The sequence below is a fragment of the Hemiscyllium ocellatum genome, chromosome 3 (assembly GCF_020745735.1).
Source record: "Hemiscyllium ocellatum isolate sHemOce1 chromosome 3, sHemOce1.pat.X.cur, whole genome shotgun sequence".
NCBI classification, from domain to species: Eukaryota; Metazoa; Chordata; class Chondrichthyes; order Orectolobiformes; family Hemiscylliidae; genus Hemiscyllium; species Hemiscyllium ocellatum.
The window spans coordinates 5,332,005-5,357,961 of NC_083403.1; the positions used below are offsets into that span (position 1 = coordinate 5,332,005).

General features: G+C 42.6%; 1 protein-coding gene across 2 annotated transcripts in view; it reads right to left on the reverse strand.

Moving 5' to 3' along the window:
• Window positions 1–25,957, reverse strand: part of cnih3 (cornichon family AMPA receptor auxiliary protein 3) — a 58,491-nt gene that overhangs the window by 21,245 nt on the left and 11,289 nt on the right. For both annotated transcript variants that reach the window (XM_060855527.1, XM_060855519.1), the window contains exon 2: window positions 240–308. In XM_060855527.1, coding sequence (XP_060711510.1) covers window positions 240–308 — 69 coding nt within the window. The remainder of the gene's footprint in view (window positions 1–239; window positions 309–25,957) is intronic.

Genomic DNA, 25,957 nt, shown 5'->3' on the forward strand with positions numbered 1-25,957 from the left:
GGTCTAGGGGACACCAGGGTCTGAGGATCAGGGATGAAGGACACTATGTGAGGAAAGAGTGAAACCAGGGACTGAATAACAAGGAATAGAGAGACAGAGAGTTGGATAGAGTAGAGATTACAGATGTCAACCTATGCAGCGCTAACACTTGGTACCATCGCCCCATTCCTCAGGCAATGAATATGATATAGAGCACTTTACCATTGTCTTGTGGTGTAAGGAGTCTGCGATGTACTTACTGCATGGAGAGGATTGCATTGATCAATGGGGTTCCTAAGATCTTTACGTAATTCATCAAATGCAATTATCTGTAACACAATCAACAGAAACAGCTGTTAAACTCTTTATCCTCAAGGGGAATATCTTCACATTACTGATTTTTAAATGTTCACCTATGGGGTATGTGCATCCCATAGCATCACCAACTGGGACAGCATTTTTACCCTGGAGAAGGTGATGACTTGCTTAACTACTGCAGTCCTTGAGGTGGGTGACACTAACAGTGCTGATAGGAAACAATTCCAGAATTTTGCTCCAGCATCAGTGAAGGAACAGCAAATATTTCCAAGTTAAAAGGTAAGTTGGTTGGAGGGAAGCTTACAGGCATGATCTGTTAAGGTTTACAACTAACTTTAAACCTTAACAGTTTCAAAAAACCCTTCTGGTCCAAAACATTTGGCTTGATTTGATTTGATTTATTACTGTCACATGGACCGAGGTACAGTGAAAGGTGTGTTTTACAGGCTTTACAGACAGATCATACTATATAAATGCATCAGGGTAACAGAACAGAGTGCAGGATGCAGTGTTACAGCTACTGAGAAGGTGCAGACAGAGATCAACGTTAACAGTTAAACAGGTCTAAACTCCTTTGCTAAACTCCTTATACAGAAGTAACCTGCTTTTAATTATTCTAAAGTGTGTTCTCTTTTTAGAATCATCGAGTCATACAGCGTGTAAACAGAAACATCGGTCCAACATGACCATGCTGACCATAATCTCAAACTAAACTAGTTCCACCTGCCAGCGTTTGGCCCCTATCCCTCCAAATATTGCTTATTTATCTAAATGTTTTTTAACATTAAAACCATAGCACATCCATCACTTCCTCTGGAAGTTCATTCCATACATGAACCATTCTCTGTTTAAAAAAATTGCCCCTCATGTATTTGTAAAATCTTTCTTCGCTCACCTTAAAAATATTCCCCTTATCTTGAAATCCCCTCCCCTAAGGAAAAGACACCTGCCATTCACATTATCTATATTCCTCATGATTTTATAAACCTCTATCAGGTCATCCCTCAACCTCCTATGCTCTAGTGAAAAAACTATCCAGCCTCCCGTAATAACTCAAACCCTCCATTCCAGATAATATCCTGGTAACTATTTCCTGTACCCTCTCCAGCTTAATAATATCCTTCCTGTAACAGGGCGACGAAAACTGGGCACAGTACTCCAGCAGAAGCCTCACCAATGTCCTTTACAATGCCCCAACTCCTATACTCAAAGGTCTGGGCAATAAAAACAAGCATGCTAAGTGCCATCTTAACCACCCTGTCTACATCTGACACAAACCTCAAAAAGCGCCCGAATTCCTCGGTCTCTCTGTTCTACAACACTACATAAGGTCCTACTTTTAATTGTATAAGTTCTGTCTTTGTTTTACTATAATGCAATATCTCGCATTTATCCAAATTAAACTCCATTTGCCACTCCTCAGCCCATTCGTCCAATTGATCTAGATTCCTTTGTAATCTTCTTCACTGTCCTCTATACCTCCCATCTTTGATGTCATCTGCAAACTTACTAACCATGACTTTTATATTCTCATCTAATTCATTGATATAAATGACCAACTAAAGTGGATCTAGCACTGATCCCTGTGGAAAACTGCTAATAACAGGCCTCCACACTCTCTGTCTCCTGCCCTTAAGCCAGTTTTGTATCCAATTGGAAAGTTCACCCTGAATCCCATGTGATCTAACTTTATTAGTTAGTCTACTGTGCGGAAACTTGTCAACAGCTTCTCAGGAGCAGCAGCTTTACAAATCCAACTTCAGCCAAGAAACTTGCAGAACTGTCTTTGCTAAAACCGAAAACAAAACCTTTTCTCTCCCAAGCTAGGTGGTTCCACTATTCAAAAAGTGAAAAAAAAACAATCTCTGACTTTCAAAACCAGAGTTTAATGTTTCCTGTCTTCACTCAAGTTCTTCTAATGTAAATAAAAAGTATTAGTCTCTCGGAAGTATAATTCTCTCATACTGTGTTTTAAAAGAAATGACCATGGTTACAGAAATACTTGTACGTTCATCATTGATCAGTCGTAGAAAACCCATATGCCACTAGTTCAAATTCAGAACCCCAACCCAAACATAAATCTACAAATCACACACTTCAAATCACAAAAGCGCACTTTCAGATTGATGTACATACACACAGATATGTATGATAATAAACACTCAGACAAGTATATCCACATATACTTATTTATTACATAGATAAGTACATACACATTGAATTTGGATAATCCCATTAACAGAAAAAAAACAATAAGAGTGTTTCAAGTAAGACCTTGTTAGAAAAGCGAATGCCTGTCCAAGGAGGAGATATTAGCACAAAACACAGATTCAAGAAAATAAACACATACAAACTATCTACTCCTTCATTAAATCCACAACTTCACATTGATACAAGTACTTTTTTCATGGATAGCTTCACCTGAGCTGATGCCAGTTTTCTATTACTTCCAGATTTTAAAAATTTAAAGCAAATTCACAAGCTGCTCTGGTTGGTCTTGAACTTGCCTACGCTAGATGATTCGCTGAGTAACATACCCATCATGCTACCATTTACATGATAACTTGACTCCTGTTGTCTGTGCTTCATCTAGAAGTAACCAGCTCGGCTGTTGAAGTAGGAATATTGGAAACCATGCCACAGGGTTGGACTGTTATTGGCCCATACATGCTTTGACACTTCTCTGTAGCAGCTGAGACTTGAACCCAAAACTTCTGGTAGGGGACATGAACACTGAGTTTAGATCAGAGTGGTGCTGGAAAAGCACAGCAGGTCAGGCAGCATCCAAGGAGCAGGAAAATCGACGTTTCATATCGTTCCAAGGTGGAGGCTCCCTGCCTCTATTCCTGATGAAGAGCTTTTGCCTGAAACATCAATTTTCCTGCTCCTCGGATGCTGCCTGACCTGCTGTGCTTTTCCAGCACCACTCTGATCTAAACTCTGGCTTCCAGCATCTGCAGTCCTCACTTTTGCCTTGCTGACTTGAACACTGAGCCAAAAGACCCCCTTCTGTTATTGGTATTCTCTGTCAGATTTAAAACACAAATTATCTATGTTTCTCTCATCCTAAATATATAAATCCCCCCTCAGTATGGTATTTAGAGACGCACACATTCTCCCATTTTAATTACATCCCAATCAGTTCTGAGGAACACAGAGAAGCAAGAGTATTTCTACATTGTATATGTCACATAGTTAAACATATAAATAAAATCTTATGTGGACAACTCCCCTCACTCTACTGATACTTCAATACATTACAATCTTGATTTAAACTTGGACAAAAGTGCACCCTCTGGCTCACATGAGGAACTCACTGGAAGGTTAAAAATGGTGATGTGCACACATACAGATATTACAACCATGCTTTCTACTACATTGGGTGAGGTGACGGTATTATTGCCGATAATTAATCCAGAGACCCAGGAATGTTCTGGGGACCAGGATTTGAATTTCACCACTACAGATGGTAGAATTTGAGATTTTAAAAATCTGGAATTAAGAATCTAATGATGACCACTGTTAATTGGTAGAAACATTGTCAGAAACCCTTTGGTTAACTAACATCCTGAAGGGAAAGCAAGTTGCCATCCTCACCTAGCCTGGGCCTAAGCATGACTCCAGACTCACAGGAAGGTGGTTGAAACTTAACTGACCTCTGGGCAATTAGGGTTGGGTAATAAATATTGGTCTAGCCAGCAATATCCATATCTCCTGAACAATTAAAATCAAATAGGAACAGAAGAAGGCCACTCCCATTCAGAACAATCCAGCAAAAGATGCTGTTCAAGATGGAAATTAGAAAGCAAACTAAATGCAAAGTAAAATTCTGGGAGTGGGATTAGAGCTCTGATTGGTGCAGGACATTAGGCAAGTGCCTTCCACTTCGGTGCTGTGAACTCTCCATTTAAAAGGCATCTGGATGGATCTATGAATAGGAAGGGTTTAGAGAGATATGGGTCAAGATTAGAGTGGTGCTGGAAAAGCACAGCAGGTCAGGCAGCATCCGAGGAGCAAGAAGGGCCTTTGCCCAAAACGTCAACTTTCCTGCTCCTCGGATGCTGCCTGACCTGCTGTGCTTTTCCAGCACCACACTCTCAACTCTGACCTCCAGCATCTGCGGTACTCACTTTCGCCTGAGAGGGATATGGACCAAGTGCTGACAAATGGGACTAGATTAATTTAGGATATCTAGTCAGCATGGGTGAGCTGGACCGAAGGGTCTGTGTCCATGCTAGACAGTTCAATGACTCTATAACCCTCTGTAAACTGGGATTCCATGTGAAAGGTCCATTTGAGAAAAGTGCTGGTCAAATTAAACTATCTCCCAGTGAGAAATCAGGCTTTCAGCAAAGGAATGATGAACAGAAATTCTTTAAAACTAGTAAAACTAGTAGTGAATTAATTATGAAGTGTGAATAAACTGACTGACTTGCACACAGGAAGATCTCATAAGTCCCTTGTGAGTGTATTTCTCCCTTAATACTGGCCACTTCCTCAGTATTGCTGTTGGCCCAGGATGCCAACTTGCGGAATGCTTCAGAGAACATCTCCGGGACACATGCAGGAAGCAACCCCACTGTCCTGTGGCCAAACACTTTAACTCCCCTGTCCACTCCACCAACGATATGCAGGTCCTGGGCCTCTCCACCACCAAACCCTTAGCACCTGACACCTGGAAGAAGAACGCCTCATTTTCTGCCTTGGGACCCTCCAACCACACGGGATTAATGTGGATTTCACCAGGTTCCTCATTTCCCCTCCACCCACCTTATCCCAGTTCCAACCTTCCAATTCAGCACCACCCTCTTGACCTGTCCTACCTGTCCATCTTCTTTCCCACCTATTTGCTCCACCTCTCTCTCCGACCTATCATCTTCACCCGCAACTTCATCTACCGATCATATTCCCAGCTATCTTTCCCTGGCCTCGCATCCCTCCCATTTAACTCTCAGCCCCCTTAGGCCAACCCCTCAATTCCTGATGAAGGGCTTATGCTCGAAACGTTGATTCTCCTGCTCCTCGGGTGCTGTCTGACTGGCTGTATGAGTACTGTTCGATTCTAACCTCCAGTGCTCACTTTCTCCCATTTCAAATGTTAAGGACATGCAGAGGGACTAGGCATGGGAAGGGGAGGATCCAGTTCTTGTGGTCCATGTGGATACCAATGACATTGGTAGGAGAAAGGAAGAGAGTCTACTGAGGAAATAAGGCAGGCAAATTGGGGAACTTTTCATCCTTATATAAAACAACTTTTGTGATGATCTTGGGAATAGCAAGGCTTAACTTCTAGTGTGCTACCCCCAGTGAGGTGTAACAAGGGTATTATATTAACATGGGTAGAGGATTGGCTAACTACATGGAAATGAAGAGTCAGGATAAAGGCGTTGTTTTCATGTTGCCAAACTAACTGGTGAAGCACCACAAGGGGCAGTGCCTCAACTTTTTGTGATCTATAGGGATAGACCATATTGAAGTCAAATGCGCTAATGATATAAAAGATAAGTAGGAAAACAAGCATTAGGAGGATGCAAACTGTTGGCAAAGTGATAGGTATAGATAAGGGAGATGTAAAACTTTGGCAGTTGGAGTATAATGTTGGATCATGTGAACTTATCCATTTGGCTGGAAGAATAGAAAAGCACCATATTATTTACATGGAAATTATAACCTTGATTTAAACATGGACAAAAGAGCTGAACTGCAGAAGAGGGTTGGGGTTCCATTGATATCAAGACTGAGTGTGACATCAAGGATAAACACAGCAGGTCAGGCAGCATCCAAGGAACAGGAAATTCGACGTTTCGGGCATAAGCCCTTCATCAGGATGAAGGGCTTATGCCCGAAACGTCGAATTTCCTGTTCCTTGGATGCTGCCTGACCTGCTGTGCTTTTTCAGCAACACATTTTCAGCTCTGATCTCCAGCATCTGCAGACCTCACTTTCTCCTCCCTGTGACATCAAGGAACCATAACAAAACTGAAGGCAGTGGGAATCAGGGAAAACTCTCTGCTGTTTGGCGACATACCTGGCATGAAGGAAGATGATTATGGTTTGAAGTCAATCATCTCTGTTCCAGTACATCTTTGCAAGAGTTACACAGCTTAACCAGCTTCAATTAATTCACTGATGATCTTCATAAAATACCTACAGTGCAGAAGAGGCTATTTGGCCCTTTGCACCTGTACTGACACTTTGAAAAGCGTTCACCCCACTATATCCCCAGAACCTCGTATTTCCAATGGCTAATTCACCTAGCCTACACATCCCTGAATGCTACAGGGCAATTTAGCATTGCCAAAACACTCTAACCTGCATGTCTTTGGATTATGGGAGGAAACCGGAGCACCCGGAGGAAACCCACACAGACACGGGGAGAATGTGCAAACTCCACGTAGACTCAGGAAAAACCTGCAAATTCTAAAAGACAGTCACCCAAGAATGAAATCAAACCCAGGCCCCTGGTGCTGTGAGGTGCATCAGTCTATCGAGAGGCCTGAAGTGGGGATGATCACCAATGTTTAGCACCATTCATGCCCTGTCAGATGCTGACATTGTCCAAGTTCAAATGCAACAAGATTTCTGGTCAATATCTATGTTTGAGCTGACAAGTGGCAACAGTAAAAGGGCAACTAGGATGAGAATAGAGCCCCTTAAAAATCAACAAAGTTGTCTATGTGTGGAGTGACAGGAGATGAGAGAGATACCAAATGAATATTTCGCATCAGTTTTTACTGTGGACAAAGACATATAGGCTAGAGAACTTGGGGAAATAAATATCGATGTCTTGAAAATATTTCACATTACAGAAGAGGAAGTGCTGGAGGTCTTAAAAAATGTAAAAGTGGTTAAATCTCTGGCACCTGATCAAGTGTATCCCAGGATGTTGTGGGAAGTTAGGGGAACCTCGAGCAGAGATCGTTCTATCATCCACTGCCACGTGTGAAGTACCGGAGGACTGGAGTTGTGTCTTTATTTAAGAAAAGCTGGAAGGAGTAAGCTGGGGGTGATGAACCGATGAGTCTGAGATCAGTGGTGGCTAAGTTGTTGGAGGGGATTCTGAAAGATAAGATTTGCATGCTTTTGGAGAGGGATTAGGGATAGTCACCTTGTCTTAGTGCATGGCAAATCATGTCTCAGAAACTTGATTGAATGTTTTGAGGGCATAACGAAAATGTTTGATGAGGCAGAGTAGTAGACATAATCTACATGGATTTAAGTACATTTTTCGACAAGGTTCCGCATGGTAGACTGGCTAGGAAGATTAGATCACATGGGATTCAGGCAGAGTTTGCCATTGGATACAAAATTGGTTTGATGGTGGGAGACAGAGGTTGGTGGTGGATGGTTGGTTTTTGGATTGGAGGCCTGTGACCAATAGTGTTCCACAGGGATCATTGGGTCTAGTGTTGTTTGTTACTTATGTAAATGATTTGCATCAGAATTTAGGCGCATGGTACTTTGCAGATTACATCAAAATTGGTGATATAGTCAACAGAGAAGAAGGTTATCTAAGATTACAAAGGGATCTTGATCAACTGGGCTAATGGGCTGAGAAATGGCAGATGGAGTTTAATTTGGATAAATATGAAGTATTGCATTTTGGTAAGATGAACAAGGACATGACTTATACGATTAATGGTAGGATCCTGGGTGGTACTGTAGAACAGAGACATCTAGGGTTCAAGTCAATACATGCTTTGCGATTTGCATCACAGGTAGATAGGATGGTTAAGAAGTCATTTAGCACACTTGCCTTCAGTGCTCAGGCCTTTGAGTATAGGATTTGGGACATCATGTTGAGGTTGTACAGGCAGGTGGGACTAATTTAGTTTGGGAACATGGTCAGCATGGACTGGTTGAACTGAAAGGTCTGTTTCTGTGCTCTATGACTCCAGAACTCTAATAATCATGGGGGACTTCAATATGCAGGTGGACTGGGAAATTCAGATCAGTAGCAAATCTTAAGAAAAACAATTTGTGGAATGTCTACAAGACAACATTTTTTTTGGAGCAGCTTATGGGCCCACTAGACAACAGCCACTTCTGGATTTAGTGATGTGTAATGAAGCAGGCTTGATGACAGAGCTGAGGTGAAGGAACCTCTTGGGGGCTGTGATCATAACATGATAAAATTCATCCTGCAGTTTGAGAGGGAGAAGATTGAATCAGATATAATGGAATAGAATTGAGTAAAAGAAATCTCAAAGACATGAGGGAGGAACTGGCCAGAGTTAGAAGGGAATCCTGGCAGGGATGACAGTGGAGCAGCAACAGCAGGAGTTTCAGGAGGTAATTTGGGAGGCATGACAGAAATTCATCTCAAGGAGAAAGAAATATGTATTAAGGAGAAGATGAGGCAACCATGACTGATGAGGGAAGTCAGGGACAGCATAAAAGCAAAAGGAAAAAGCATACAATGTGGGAAGCCTTTAAAAACCAGCAGAGGATAACAAAAAAGCAATAAGGGAGGGACAATGAAATATAAGAGTAAGCTAGCTAGAAATAGAAAATATTTCAATAATTTTTTTTAGATAAAAGGTAAGAGAGAGGTAACCATGGACATTGAACTGCTCGAAAATGACACTGGAGAAGTATTAACAGTAAAGAAATTGCAAAGGAACTGAATAGGTACTTTGCATTAATTTTCACAGTGGAAGACACCAGTAATATACCAGACTTCAAGAAAGTCGGGAGCAGAGGTGAGTGCAGAGGCATCACTAAGGAGAAGGTGCTGGGGAAGCTGAAAAGCTTGAGAGCAAATAAATCACCTGGACCAGATGAACTACACTTGAGATAGCTCAGGGGATTGTAGAGGCATTGGTGATGATCTCTCAAGAAGCATTGGAGTCAGGGAGGGTCCCAGAGGATTGGAAAATGACTAATGTAACACCCTGTTTAAGAAGCAAGAGAGGCAGAAGACAGGAAATGATAGGCCGGTTAGCCTGACCTCTGTCATTAGTGAGAGTTTAGAGTCCATTATTAAGGATGAGATTGCGGAGTACTTGGAAGGGCATGGTAAAGTAGGGCAGAGTCAGCAAAAAAAAAGGTCATGATGGGAGTTGTGTACAAGCTGCCAAGGGGTAGTTACGATGCAGGGAAGAAAATAAATCAAGAGTAACAGCTGGAGTTTAATTTGGTTCAATGTGAGGTATTGCATTTTGGTAAGATGAACAAGGGCGGGACTTACAACAGTTAACTGTAGGGCCCTGGGCAGTGTTGTTAAACAGAGGGACCTTGTGGTCAGGTACATAGTTCTTCAAAAGTTGCATCACAGGTGGACAAGGTAGTTCAGAAGGCATTTAGCACACTGGCCTTCATTGCTCAGACCATTGAGTATGGGAGTTAGGACATCGTGTTGAGGTCCTATAGGACCTTGATGAGGCCACTTTTGAAGTGCTGTGCATATTTTTGGTCACCCTGCTATAGGATTGATATTATTAAATTGGGAGATTGTCAGGACTGGAGGTTTTGAGTTATAAAAATAGGCTGGATAGGCTGGGACTTTTGTTACTGGAGGGTAGGAGGTTGAGGGGTGACCGAGGCATTGATAAAGGTGGGGGAGTTCAAAAACTAGAGGACATATTTTTAAGGTGAGAGGAGATAGATTTAAAAGGGATCTGGGAGATAACTTTTTCTCACAGAGGGTTGTTCGTTTGTGGAATAAACTGCCAGTGGAAATGGTAGGTGCAGGTACAATACAACATTTCAAAGACATTAGGGTAGGTACATGAATAGGAAAGGTTAAGAGGAATATGGGCCAAATACAGGCAAGTGGAACTAGTTAGTTTGAGAAATTTAGTTGGCATGGACTGGTTGGACCAAAGGGTCTGTTTCCATGCTGTATGACTCTATGATTCTACAACACTTGCCTCTTCAGATTCAATGCAATTTCCATGTCTGAATACCCCACTATACATGTCAGATTACTATCGACCAGAAGCTGAATTGGATGAACACAGTGGCTACAAGAGCAGGTCAGAGGCCAGGAACACTGGAATGAATAGCTCACCTTCTAACTCCCCAAAGCCTCCACTATCTACAAGGCACAAGTCAGGAGGTGATGGAATACTCCCCATTTGCGTGGATGAGTGTAGCTCCAACAACACTCAAGAAGCTTGACACTTCTCAATACCAAGTAGCTGCCTGATTAGAACCACTTCCACAAACATGCACTCTCTTCATGACTGATGCAATGTGACAACAAATGTGTACCATCCACAAGATGCATGGCAGAAATCCAACAAGGCTCCTTCGACAGCACTTTCCAAAGCCATGAACATGACAATCTAGAAGGACAAGAGCAGCAGGTGCATGAGGTCACCATGGACAGTAATCTCCCTTCCAAGCCATTCACCATCCTGACTTGGAAATATATTGCCATTCCTTCAGTGTCAGTGGGTCAAAGTGAACAACATGACACAGGTAAAGTTAAGATCTGAATAAAAACCAAAAGGACTGCGGATGCTGCAAATCAGAAACAAGAACAGAAATTTCTGGAAAAGCTCAGCAGGTCTGGCAGCAACTGTAGAGAGAAATCAGAGTTAATGTTGCGTGTCACGTGACCATTCCTCAGAATAGGTTAGGACCTTGTGCCAAGAGCTAGGGTAAGGTTCCTGGTATATATTCAATACTCTTTAAACTAAATGAAGTAAACAAAACAAGGGTAATGCAAGGATAAGTTGTGACAAGGCACTTCCTGGTGGAGTGCTCCTCCTGCATTGTGTGGAAAGCCTGTGACATAATTCAGGTTATGATGGGATAGGATCATGGCTGATCCGACAATCTTCATGTCTACTTTCCTGCCCTTTCCCCATAGCCCTTGATTCGCTCGCTCTTAAAGAATATATTTATCTCAGCCTTAAATATATACAAGGACTCTGCCCATATAATTTCTCTGTAGCAAAGAGTTCCAAAGACTCACCAAACTCAGAGAGAAGAAATTCCTCCTCATCTCAGTCTTAAATTGGCACCCTTTATTCTGAGTCAAATGCATGGTACTGGAAAAGCACAGCAGGTGCAAAGCCTTCGGGCATAAGCCCTCAATTCTCCTGCTCCTCGGATGTTGCCTGACCTGCTGTGCTTTTCCAGCACCACACTCTCCACTCTGATCTCCATCATCTGCGGTCCTCATTTTCTCCTCGCTGATTTCAACCCTTTATTCTGAGACTGTGCCGTCTGGTTCTAGGCTCTCCCATGGGCAAAATATCTTCTGAGCATTTGTCCTGTTAAGCCTTTTAAGGATCCTATATGTTTCAGTGAGATCACCTCTCATTTTTTTGAAGTTCCAGTGAGTAGAGTCTCAACCTGTTTAACTTTTGTTCATAAGATAAATCCTCCATACGGGACCAGTCAAATGAACCTTCTCTGAACTGCCTCCAATGAAATGATATCTTTCCTTAAATGAGGAAACCAAAACTGCCCACAGTGCTAGATAAGTGGTCTCCCCAGCACCCTATACAGTTGCAGTGAGACTTCCCTACCTCTTGAAACAAGGCCCAACATTCCATTAGCCTTCCTGATTACTTGCTGTGCCTGCGTGCTAGTTTTCTGTGTTCCATGTACAAGTTTGTCTAAGTTCCTTTGTATTAGGGAAAAGGGAGGAAAAGCAGATGAGGATAATCTTTTTTAAAAAATCATGAAATGTGATCTGTAAGAGTTTCCAAACAGTATTTAAAAAATTAGTAAGTCAGTTTGAAATCAGAGAATTTATAATGAGAAAGAAGGAAATAACAGAGCAATTAGATTCGATTAAATTCACTACAGTGTGGAAACAGGCCCTTCAGCCCAACAAGTTCACACCGGCCCTCCGAAGAGCAACCCACCCCTACATTCACTCCTGACTAATGCACCTAACACTACGGGCAATTTAGCACGGCCAGTTCACCTAACCTGCACATGTTTGGACTGTGGGAGGAAACTGGAGCCCCCGGAGGAAACCCACACAGACACGGGGAGAATGTGCAAACTCCACGCAGACAGTTGCCCGAGGCAGGAATTGAACCTGGGCCCCTGGCACTATGAGGCAGCAGTGCTAACCACTGAACCACTGTGCCGCCCCAAATTGTTAACTATATTTAAAGTTGAGACAGACAGATTTTTAATCAGTAAGGGAATTTTAAGGGATAAGACAGGAAAATGGAGTTGAGGATGGTCTGATTGGCCCACTTCTGCTCCTATGTTTTATGGAAAAATTGAGGCTGTTGATTAATCATCAATTATAAAGCCTGCCTGATTACCTGTTCACGGGAAAGTGGGAAAATGGGAACAGAAATAGGCCAGTTAGCCCGTCAAGCCTATTTCATCATTCAATGATACCGCGACTGATCTGTGACTTAACTCTATGTACCTGCTTTAACTCTCTAAGTTGCAGATATCTCTTAATCTCAGGTTGAAAATTAACAGTCGATCTAGTATCAACTGCCAATTGCGTAACACAATTTAAAACTCTACCTTTTCAGAATGTTTCTCTACTTCAGTTCTGAGCCCTGGTTCTAGTATTCAAAGCAACTATTTTTAAGAAATAGACAACTTCCCAGCTATGCAAGGGAAGCAAAGGTCTTTTGGGAAGGAGAAATTATAGGAAATTAATATCAGTAAAAACAGACTGATGCTAGAAAAATTAATAGGAATGAAAGCAGATAACTCCCCAGAGTCTAACAATCTATATCCCAGCGTAGAAGGAGGAGAAAGTGAGGACTGCAGATGCTGGAGATCAGAGCTGAAAATGTGTTGCTGGAAAAGCGCAGCAGGTCAGGCAGCATCCAAGGAGCAGGAGAATCGACGTTTCGGGCATGAACCCTTCTTAAGAAATGAGGAAAGTGTGTCCAGCAGGCTAAGTTAAAAGGTAGGGAGGAGGGACTTGGGGGAGGGGCGTTGGAAATGCGATAGGTGGAAGGAGGTCAAGGTGAGGGTGATAGGCCGGAGTGGGGTGGGGGCGGAGAGGTCAGGAAGAAGATTGCAGGTTAGGAAGGCGGTGCTGAGTTCGAGGGATTTGACTGAGACAAGGTGGGGGGAGGGGAAATGAGGAAACTGGAGAAATCTGAATTCATCCCTTGTGGTTGGAGGGTTCCCAGGCGGAAGATGAGGTGCTCCTCCTCCAGCCGTCATGTTGCTATGGTCTGGCGATGGAGGAGTCCAAGGACCTGCATGTCCTCGGGGGAGTGGGAGAGGAGTTAAAGTGTTGAGCCACGGGGTGGTTGGGTTGGTTGGTCCGGGTGTCCCAGAGGTGTTCTCTGAAACGTTCCGCAAGTAGGCGGCCTGTCTCCCCAATATAGAGGAGGCCACATTGGGTGCAACGGATGCAGTAAGTGATGTGTGTGGAGGTGCAGGTGAATTTGTGGCGGAAATGGAAGGATCCCTTGGGGCCTTGGAGAGAAGTGAGGGAGGAGGTTGGGTGCAAGTTTTGCATTTCTTGCGGTTGCAGGGGAAGGTGCCATAAGTGGAGGTTGGGTTGGTGGGGGGTGTGGACCTGACGAGGGAGTCATGGAGGGAGTGGTCTTTTCAGAATGCTGATAGGGGAGGGGAGAGAAATATATCTCTGGTGATGGGGTCCGTTTGTAGGTGGTGGAAATGACGACGGATGATACGATCTATATAGAGGTTGGTGAGGTGGTAGGTGAGGACCAGTGGGGTTCTGTCCTGGTGGCGATTGGAGGGGCGGGGCTCAAGGGCAGAGGAGCGGGAAGTGGAGGAGATGCGGTGGAGGGCATCGTCGATCATGTCTGGGGGGAAATTGCGGTCTTTGAAGAGGGAGGCCATCTGGGTTGTATGGTATTGGAACTGGTCCTCCTGGGAGCAGATGCAGTGGAGATGAAGGAATTGGGAGTATGGGATGGTGTTTTTACAGGGGGCAGGGTGGAGGAGGTGTAATCGAGGTAGCTGTGGGAGTCGGTCGGTTTATAGTAAATGTCTGTGTTGATTCGGTCGTCCGAGATAGAAATGGAGAGGTCTAGGAAGGGGAGGGAGGAGTCTGAGACGGTCCAGGTAAATTTGAGGTCGGGCTGGAAGGTGTTGGTAAAGTGGATGAACTGTTCAACCTCCTCGTGGGAGCACGAGGCAGCGTACTAAAGGAAGTCACCATAAAAATAGTGGATGTTTTGCTTGCCATTTTCCAAAATACTGTAGACTCCAGAACATTCCTGGTAAACTGGATGGTGGCAAAGACAGTCCCACTGCTTAAAACAGGGAAATGAAAACTGGGAATTGCAGCTGGCAAGGAGCAACACTCCAAAAGCTAGTGCTTCCAAATAAATCTGTTGGACTACAACCTGGTGTTGTGTGATTTCTAAGTTTGTCCACCCCAGTCCAACACCGGCTCCTCCACATCATATTAACAGCAGTTGTCATCATTGTTTTGTTAAGTCAACAACGAGCTGGACGTTTAGAGAAGTAATCCATCACAAGGATGTAACCGCCCATGTACGATGTGAGTAGTCTGTTGCCATTTTTATCCAAGAGCTGGATGGAATACATGTGAGTATAGAAGCTCCCTCTGCTGCTGGGCTGACACAGTTGGCATGTCATTGAATAACCTGCTTCATTCTCAGCCAGTAGAGGAACCTCGATTATCCAAACGACACGGGCAGGGAGTATTTTGTCAGATAATTGACTGGATAATCGAATGCGGGAAACACAGTTTAGCCAAGCATCGGGACCTTGCGATCTTGTTGGATAATCCGGAATTCAGATAATTGACTGCCGGGTAATCGAGGTTCCTATGTACACAGAACTCATGAGCTAACTGACTTGTGTATTCGGTATCACTATATTCCTAGTGTAACATGGAAACGATACCTTTGTGCAATACTTTTTGTTTTAATAGGTAATTGTCTGTGAAAATAATGTTTCATGATATAATGATCCACCTGTGTTCAGCCTGAACGAATAAATCTTCTCAAGTACTTCTTTAATGTATCAGGCCATCCGTGGATAATGACCTTTTGTAACTTTTTGTAGCTGTTCTTTAGCAGTTGCTCATGGCAACTATTCACACTGGCTCTGGCCAAAGTGTTCTAGAACAACCTTCAGAACATTTAAATTGTGTCGTCCAGAGCAACAATGTGCAGATCAAGAGGAATAACATGGTTTGATAATGAGTTCAGCATGTCGGGTGTCATCATCTCTGTACCTGGCTTATATCTCATGCAAACTCACCTCACGCATCTGTGCACCTTGTCAAGTAAATGCTACAAATGTGCTGGTGCACATACTAATAGTTTGTGAAATATCATTTCTAATGACTTATAATCTGTTTCAGCTGTGAGTTTCTTGCTAATTAAGTTTATGTGAAGCTACGTGGTGCCAATGAACTAATTTCTCATACACTATGTTTGAATCATTGGCTGTCACGAATGACAGGCTTTTTAAACCAAAGGCTACTGGTTTATCATCTTGCAAGAAACACAAACCTAGGCATTTTTACAATACATTGCCACCAAGAATCGCAACATTCCTGGAGTCGTAGTAGTATGGTAGGCAATGGTATGACAGATTCTGGATCAGTGGTGCTGGAAGAGCACAGCAGTTCAGGCAGCATCCAAGGCGCAGCGAAATCGATGTTTCGGGCAAAAGCCCTTCATCAAGATTTTGACAGAACTTACCTAACAGAATCAGAGATGTATTAGTGGTCATCTGGCAACATGTAGCAGATGTCATTCTTGAGAAAATCTCTGAGAGGAGGTAGTTCTTCTGCAATGTTGGGAATATTTAGTAAGAGGAAACCTGAAAATCCAAGGCAATGTCCTGGATCTGTTTTTTTCCTGTGGGGTCAGAATTTATTTAATACCTTTGATCATTCCTAGGTCAGGACAGACTGCATGGAGAGAATAAACTGACCCAAAGATTACTTATGTAGCTAATGCTGACCCGGCACTTTGTGCTGTTAAGTAACAATGCTTGTCATCACATGTTAAAATTAAGCATTCGGTCTGAGAGTGAGAAAATTAGGTTGGAAAGAACAGTGATAAATTTAAATAAGGTTAATTGTATAGGGATAAGTATTGGCTGGAATACAATGGGAAAGGAGTTAGCAGAAAAGGTGGTTAAGAAATAATGACAGACCACAAGCCATAGAAATGATACAGAACAGACACAAACATTTGGCCCACCTTGTCCATGCTGACCCTAAGGCACCCAGGGAAAATAATACTGGCGGACCAGGCAATGGCAGAATGTTAAACAAATACTTTGCATCAGCCTGCATGGTCGAGATACTAAAAATACAAAATAATCAAGGAGCCTAATAGGGTTGGGAGTGGAGAATAAAATGTATATATATAAAACTATAAATAGAGAAAAAATACCATAGAATTCCTACAGTGAAGAAAGAGGCCATTTGGCCCATTGAATTTCTACCAACCCTCCAAACAGCATTCCACCAGATCTAGCCTTACTCCACATTTACCACGGCAAATCCACATAATTACCACATCCCCGGATACTACAGGGTAATTTAATATGGCCAATCCACCTAACCCGCACATCTTTGGACTATGGGAGGAAACCAGAACACCCAGAGGAAACCCACACAGACAGGGGAGAGAAAGTGCAATCTCTACATAGTCACCCAAGGCTAGAATCAAAACCAAGTGCCTAGTGTTGTGAGGCAACAGTGCTAACTATTATGTCACCAAGGCATACCAGGGAAACTAACGAGGCTAGAGGCTGATAACTGCTTCTGGATTTGACAAGTTGCATCATAGGGTATTAAAGGAAGTAGCTGCAGGGATAGTGGTTGCACTGATGGTAATCTTCCAGGAATCTTTAAATTCTGGAAAAGTCCATGAAGACTGGAAACTGCCATCCTTCTTCAAAAAGGGAGGGGAACAAATCCTGTAACTATGGGCCAGTTAGCTTGACATTTGTCAATGGAAAAATGTTAGAGTCTGTTATAAAGGATGTCATAACAGAGCATTTAAAAACATGCAGAGTCAGCATGGAATCTTGAGAGGAAATCATACTTGACAAATTGATTAGAATTCTTTGAAGAGGTAACAAGTAGGCTGGTCAAAGGGGAATCAGCAGTTGGAGTATATTTAGATTTCCAAAACGCATTTGATAAGACACCTCACATAAAGTCACTTGATAAGATAAGAGCACTATTGTGTTTGGGAGTAGCAAGGACAGAGAATTAGTGAACTAACAGAAAACAGAGAGCTAGAATAAAAGGGGCTTTTTCAGGATTTACCAAAGTTCAGCACAGTTGTTTCCAAACCACTTTGCTCACTCTCAAACTGAAAGCTAAATTCTACCATGGTAAGGTGACTGTTCCCTGGGGGATCACTTATTCTGAGATCATTTATTAATCCTGCATCATTACACATTACCAGATCCAAAATAGCCTGATCCGATAGGATCCACAACATATTGTTCAAGGAACTGATTCTGAATACAATCTCTAATTCTTCCTGGTTTTTTTACCTCTGCTGATTTAAGTTTCCGAATTGACATGAACATTAATCTCACTCGTTATCAATTCATGAACATCTGATTTACAAATGCTTCAACTTATAAATGAGATCTTATACAAGGGTGTAATTTTATATATCCAACATACAAACATTTCTTGTACTTACAAACAAGTCCTTTATATTGTCCTGCATCGCATTCAGACTTGTGTCAAATATCGACTTTCAAACGGAACCTGTTCACAGCCTGGGGACTTCCTGTATTGCCTATTCTTTAATTGCCTTCATTATCTCCTGAATCATTCTCTGACCTACAGAACACCAATACGGAGCCTAACATACTACTTCTACCAGAGTCTTCTGCCCCTTGTTGCTTTTTTTTTTATTTTCACCCTTATGGATTCTACATCATCTGATCCAAGATTATTTCTTGTTAATGCCGTTTTGAATGAACAAACCCACCTCATCACCTTTCCCTTTCTGCTTCTCCCTGAGGAGGATCGCATATCCCTAAATATTTAGTTCCCAGCTTTGATTCCCTGAAACCCATGACTCCATAATCAATCACAGAATTACAGACATCTTACAGTTGGAGACCAGTCAGTGTATCATGTCTGTCCTAGTTCACTAAGCAAACATGATTATTTAGTAGCAATTTTCTATGTTTTCCCCATACTCTTGCACATTATTTTTATCCGATTAATCATCAATGTTCTCTCTAATGCCTCGATTGAATCTGCCTCCACCATATTTCCTGGCAGTGCATTCCATACCTGAAGTACACACCTTTCCTCATTTCACCCTTGTTTCTTTTGCAGATTACTTAAAATCCATGCCCTCTTGTTCTTGTTCATACCTCTAGCCATTAACCTCTATTTGATCCATTAATTCATTTATTTTGCACCAAAACTATTGTTACAAAGTCGAAAGCATGTCTGGTCACTTTAGGACAGGAAGTGTTTTTCTGAATTTAAAGTTGCCAGCTACCAGCTAAGGTTCGGGCTGTTCCAAATGTAACAATTGGCTGTTAAATGATACCTGAGTTTTGATTGTTGTTTTGACAACAATTTGAATTAAACCAATTAGTTTAAATTATGCCCAGGATACCAGAAGCCAATGGAATTGAATTTTATTGTTTTGACACCTGGAAACCTATGAAATTGTAAGAACTGAATGTGTTATGAGGTGTATATAAATCCAGTATTTTGAAAATTAGAGGGAGAACAACTGCCATTGAATAACAGAGCAAATGCTCTGCAGCCAGAGAGCTAATTGCCCATCTAGCATCTTGCTCTCAAAGAACTGAGAAAACACTCTCTATCAAAGGTACCTTTACATGTAAAACCTACTCACAGGATGGTGCTAGAGCTGCTTGGGAGGATTTACACGTAAGGTGGGTGGTGGGATTCAGGGAGACAGTGAGGAAAGAGATCAATCTGAGACTGGTTCAGTTGCGAAAAGGAGCAAGTCAAACAGTCAGGGCAGACAGCGACAAAGCAGAGAACAAGGTAGGACTGATAAATTAAACTGCATTTGTATCAATGCAAGAGGCCTAACAGGGAAGGCAGATAAACTCAGGGCATGGTTAGGAACATGGGACTGAGATTTCATAGCAATTACAGAAACATGGCTCAGGGATGGACAGGACTGGCAGCTTAATATTCCAGGATACAAATGCTATAGGAAGAATAGAAAGGGGAGGGGGGGGTGGGGCAAGAGAGGAGGGAGAGGGGGAATGGTGTTTTTGATTAGGGATAGCATTATGGCTGTACATAAGGACGATATTCCTGGGAATACATCCAGGGATAAGAAAGGGATGATCATCTTACTGGGATTGTATTATTGACCCCCCCAATAGTCAGTGGGAAATTGAGAAACAAATTAGGAAGGCAATATTAGTTAACTATAAGAATAATAGGGTGGTTATGGTAGGCGATTTTAACTTTCCACATATAGACTCGGACTGTCATAGTGTTAAAGTTTAGATGGAGAGGAATTTAAGTGTGTACAAAAAGGTTTTCTGACTCAGTATGTGGATGCACCTACTAGAGAAGGTGCAAAACTTGACCTACTTTGGGAAATAAGGCAGGGTAGGTGACTGAGATGTCAGTGGGGGAGCACTTTGGGGCCAGTGACCATAATTCTATTAGATTTAAAATAGTGATGGAAAAGGATAGATCAGATCTAAAAGTTAAAGTTCTAAATTGGAGAAAGGCCAATTTTGACGGTATTAGGCAAGGCGGTATTGGGACAGCACGGGGCACAGTGGTTAGCACTGCTGCCTCACAGCACAATTCCTGCCTCAGGCGACTGAGTGTGTGGAGTTTGCACAACTGCTAAACTCAGTGTCAAGATTAGAGTGGTGCTGGAAAAGCACAGCAGGCCAGGCAGCATCTGAGGAGCGGGAAAATCGATGTTTTGGGCAAATGCCCTGCTGTGCTTTTCCAGCACCACTCTAACCTTGACTCTGATCTCCAGCATCTGACGTCCTTACTTTCACCTCATCAACTCAATAGTCAGGGCAACGAAGGGAAGTGTGCCAAATGCCTCCTGGGCCAGTCTGTCTAGCTAACACATCTGTACTTCTCTTTCTCCCAGGCTGTTACGGAGCCCATTCTCCCCGTGTCTGCATGAGTTTCCTCCGGGTGCTCCAGTTTCCTCCCACAGTCCAAAAATGTGCGGGTCAGGTGAATTGGCCATGCTAAATTGCCCGTAGTGTTAGGGGCCGAGGTAAATGTAGAGGAATGGGTCTGGGTGGGTTGCGCTTTGGCGGGTCGGTGTGGACTTGTTGGGCCGAAGGGCCTGTTTCCACACTTTAAGTAATCTAATCTAATCGGAGTAATCTAATCTAAAAAAAAACTTTCAAATGTTGATTGGGAGCAGATGTTCTCAGGTAAAGGGACGGCTGGGAAATGGGAAGCCTTCAGAAATGAGATAACGAGAGTCCAGAGACAGAATATTCATGTTAGGGTGAAAGGCAAGGCTCTTAGGTGTAGGGACTGATGAGAGAAATTGAGGGTGTGGTTAAGAGAAAGAAGGAAGCATATGCAAGGTATAGACAGGAGAGACCAAGTCAATCCTTAGAAGAGTATAAAGGCAGCAGGAGTATACTTAAGAGGGAAATCAGGAGGGCAAAAAGGGGACATGGGATAGCTTTGGCAAATAGGATTAAGGAGAATCCAAAGGAATTTTACAAATATATTAAGGACAAAAGAGTAACTGGGGAGAGAATAGGGCTCCTCAAACATCAGCAAGGCAGCATATGTGTGGAGCTGCAAGAGATGGGGGAGATAATAAACGAGTATTTTGCATCAGTGTTTACTGTGGAGAAGGACAAGGAACATATAGAATGTGGGGAAAGAGATGGTGACATCTTGAAAAATATCCTTATTACAGAGGAGAAGGTGCTGGATGTCTTAAAATGCATAAAAGTGGATAAATCCCCAGGACCTGATCAGGTATACCCTAGAACTCTGTGGGAAGCTAGGAAAGTGATTCCTGGGCCCCTTGCTGAGATATTTGTATCATCAATAGTCACAGGCGAGGTGCTGGCTAACATGGTGTCACTGTTTCCCTGGAAAAGCTAGGGAACTATAGACTGGTGAGCCTGACATCGGTAGTAGGCAAGTTGGTGGAGGAATTCCTGAGGGACAGGATGTACATGTATTTGGAAAGGCAAATTCGGGATTCGGGATAAGCAACATGGCTTTGTGCGTGGGAAATCATGTCTCACAAACTTGATTGAGTTTTTTGAAGAAGTAACAAAGAGGATTGATGACGGCAGAGCAGTGGATGTGATCTATATGGACTTCAGTAAGGGGTTCAACAAGGTTCCTTATGATAAACTGGTTAGCAAGGTTAGGTATCATGGAATACAAAGTGAAATAGCCATTTGGATACAGAACTGGCTCGAAGGTGGAAGACAGAGGATAGTGGTGGAGGGTTGTTTTTCAGATTGGAGGCCTGTGATCAGTAGTGTGCCACAAGGATTGATGCTGGGTCCACTGTTTTTCTTCATTTATATGAATGATTTGGATGTGAATATAGAAGGTTTAGTTAGTAAGTTTGCAGATGACACCAAAATTGGAGGTATAGGGGACACTGAAGAGGGTTACCTCAGAGTACAATGGAATCTTATTCAGATGCGCTAATGGGCTGAGAATTGGCAGATGGAGTTTAATTTAGATAAATGTGAGGCACTGCATTTTGGAAATGCAAATCAGAACAGGACGTATACACTTAATGGTAAGGTCCTGGGGAGTGTTGCTGAACAAAGTGACCTTGAAGTACAGGTTCATAGTTCCTTGAAGTGACACAAATAGATAGGATAGTGAAGAAGGCATTTGTTATACTTTCCTTTATTGGACAGAGCATTGAGTACAGGAGTTGGGAGGTCATGTTGCAGCTGTACAGGACATTAGTTAGGTCACTCTTGGAATATTGCATGCAATTTTGATCTCCCTCCTAACACAAGGATGTTGTGAATCTTGAAAGGATTCAGAAAAGATTTACAAGGATGTTGCCAGGGTTGGAGGATTTGAGCTACAGGGAGACGCTGAATCAGCTGGGGCTGTTTTCCCTGGAGGGAGATTTGGAGGCTGAGGGGTGATATTATAGAGGTTTATAAAATCATGAGAGGCATGGATAGGGTAAATAGACAAGTCTTTTTCCTGGTGTGGAAGAGAACAAAACTAGAGGTCAGAGGTTTAGAGTGAGAGGAAAAAGGTTTAAAAGGGAACTAAAGGACAACTTTTTCATGCAGAAGGTGGTGCGTCTATAGACTGAACTGCCAGAGGAAGTGGTGAAGGCTTGTACAATTACAACATTTAAACAGCAATGGGATGGGTACATAAATAGAAAGGGTTTAGAGAGATACGGGCCAAGTGCTGGCAAATGGGACTAGATAAAGTTAGGATATCCGGTCGGCATGGGTGAGTTGGACCAAAAGGTCTGTTTCCGTGCTGTACATCTCTGACTCTGTGATTCTATGTCCCAAGGAGACCAGCAGACAGAAGATTGAGAGCACTGAGTATGGAAGTTATGAAGTTATGTTGCAGTTATACAGGACATTGGTGAGGCTGCACTTGGGAGTATTGTGTTCAGTTTCGGTCACCTTTCCATAGAATGGATGTTATTAAACTGGAAAGAGTGCAGAAAACATTTACATGGATGTTGCCTGGACTCAATGGTCTGAGTTGGATGCAGATGTTGGACAAGCTAGGACTTTTCTCTTTAGAGCATCGGAGACTATGGGTGGGGAGTGGTTCTTATAGATATGCATAAGATCATAAGAGGCATAGATAGGGTGAATGCACTCAGTCTTTTTCCCAGGTTTAGAGAATTGAGGACTAGAGGGCATCAGTTTAATTAGAGGTGAAAGAATAAATGGGAACCTGAGAGGCAACGTTTTTACACAGAGGGAGGTACATATATGGAACAAGATGCAAGCAGAAGTGGCCGAGGCGGGTACATTAACAACATTTAAAAGGCATTTGGACAAATACATGGATAGGAAAGAATTGGATGTATATGTGCCAAGTGCAGGGAGGTGGAGTTAGCGTGGACGGACATTTTGGTTGGCATGGACCAGTTTGGGCCAAAGGGTCTATGTCTGTGCTGTAGGACTCTCTCTCTCTATCTAAGGTTGAAGATAGACTGTGTGGTCTTGAGATTAAGTTAATGTAATGTTTACTAAGTGGGTTATTGGAACTGGATATTTTTTACAGAGTTAGAGTCATAGAGATGTACAACGTGGAAACAGACCCTTCGGTCCGACTCATTCATGTCGACCAGATATTCCAACCCATTTTAGTCCCACCTGCCAGCACCCGGCCCATATCCCTGTAAACCCTTCATATTCATATACCCCTCCAGATGCCTTTTAAATGTTGCAATTGTACCAGCCTCCACCACTTCTTCTGGTAGCTCATTCCATACACGTACCACCCTCTGCGTGAAAAAGTTGCCCCTTAGGTCTCTTTTATATCTTTCTCCTCTCACCCTAAACCTATGCCCTCTAGTTCTGGACTCCCCCAACCCAGGGAAGAGACTTTGCCTATTTACCCTATCATGATTTTATAAACCTCTGAAAGGTCACCCCTCAGCCTCCGCGATCCAGGGAAAATAGCCCTAACCTATTCAACCTGTCCCTATAGCTCAAATCCTCCAACCCTCAGATAGTAAGTGGTTAAGAAAAAGGGGGCACTTGAATTTAGGAATAGTTTTTGTTTCGTGTTCACTATTAGAGTTAGAAAAGTAAATTGTTATTTGCTTTAAATAGCGGAAATTAGGAGTTCTCTGTCACTTTTCTGGTTTGGTTTTAATTAACAGAGGGGTTCGACCCTCTGCATTGTAAACTGTGTGCATTCAAATAAAAAGACATTAATATTGCCTCTTTGCCTTATGTTCCCTTTTTGTCTGATTCACTATTTCTTTTTGATGCTTGCGTACTCCGTCCCTTCCTGTCCCACACCAGGTGTCATTGTCAAAATCGTGCCCTCCAATGCTGCCATAGCCTTTTGTTTTGTGAGCTTACATTCATCTCCTCCTGAAAACTCACTCTCCAATTGATTAGTTTAAAACCCTCTCCACAGTCCTAGTTATTTAATTCATCAGGACACCCATCCCAGCCTTGGTCCAACTGAAGCTGATTCAACCACAACAGTTCCTTCTAAACTGAAGGTTTATTTCCAGATGTTTCACCACCCTACTAGGTGACATCTTCAGTGGGCCTCAAGCGAAGCACTGCAGAACCATCATGAACTGAAATCTATTCCTCCCACACCAATATTTAAGTCATGCATTTAACTCATAGAAACATAAAAACGTAGAAGACAGGAACAGGAGGAGGCCATTCAACTCTTCAAGCCTGCTGCACCATTCAATATGATTATTTCCTGTGGTGAAGTCAGTTCCTGTTCCTTCTCTCTGGGGGTGGTAGATGGGGTCTAACTCGATGTGTTTGTTGATAGAGTTCCGGTTGGAAAGCCATGCATGTCTCTGCTTAGCTTGTCCTAGGATGGATGTGTTGTCCAGTCAAAGTGGTGTCATTCCTCATCGTATGTAAGGATACTAATGAGTGAGGGTCCTGTTGTTTTGTGGCTAGTTTGAGTTCATGTAATATGTATACATGAACACCAAAAGGAACAGGAAGTGACTTCACCACAGGAAATGACATCACCAACTCAAAGAAACCCAAACATATAAATAGAAAGCAGGAATTTTCAGCAGTGCTTCACCTGGAGCCCACTGAAGATATTACCTAGTAGAGTGATGAAACATCTGGAAATGAACCTTCAAGCTCAGTGAGCAAACCTACATCCACAATCCTAAGTGACTCAATCCTCAATTTAGTAAATCTTCACTGCACATCCTCTTTCGCAAGAACATCCTTTCTCAGATGAGGAGACTAAAGCTGCACACACAATGCTAGATGTAGCATCACCATGCCCTGTGTAATTGTAGCCAAAGACATCCTTGTTTCTGTACTCGAATCATCTCACTATAAAGGTATAAGAAATAGGAACAGGAGTATGCAATTCAGCCCCTCTCACCTGCTTCACCATTCAGTTCACCAGAAAACCATCCCATGTACAGTCTAGGAACTTCTTCTCTACAGTTTTGTAACTAATTTGATTTGCCAAATCTACATATGTTAAAATCACCCATAATTATAGATGTTCCTTTATCACATGCATCACTGATTTCCTGTTTGATGTCATTCCTGACATCATCAGTACAGTTGGTGGTCTATATAGTACTAATGCTTTTTAACTCCTGGTACTCCTCAATTCTATTCATATATCTCCGCATTGTCTGAGCTAATATCGTTCCTCAATATTATGTTTATATCCTCTTTAACCAATAATACAGCTCCACCACCTTTTCCTTTTTGCCTGTCTTTCTCAAATACTGACTATTCCTGGATGTTCAGTTCCCATGCCTGGTCATCCACAGCCATGTCTCCACAATCCCAACTATATCATACCTGTTCACATTTATTTACCTGATTAGTTCATCCACTTTATTTCAAATGCTCCATGCAAACAGGCAATAAGCCTTAAGGTTTATCTTTTTATTGTTCCATGTCCATTCGCAGTATTTTTACTTTATTTATGCTGTGCCAATTTGCATAAGGTTCAAGTAGTAATCTTGAGATTATCACCCTGGAGGTTCCTTTTCACTCAATCAAGGGACATGGTCCAGCATTTATTACCCATTCCTAGTTGCCTGTGAGAGGAAGCTGTCTTCTT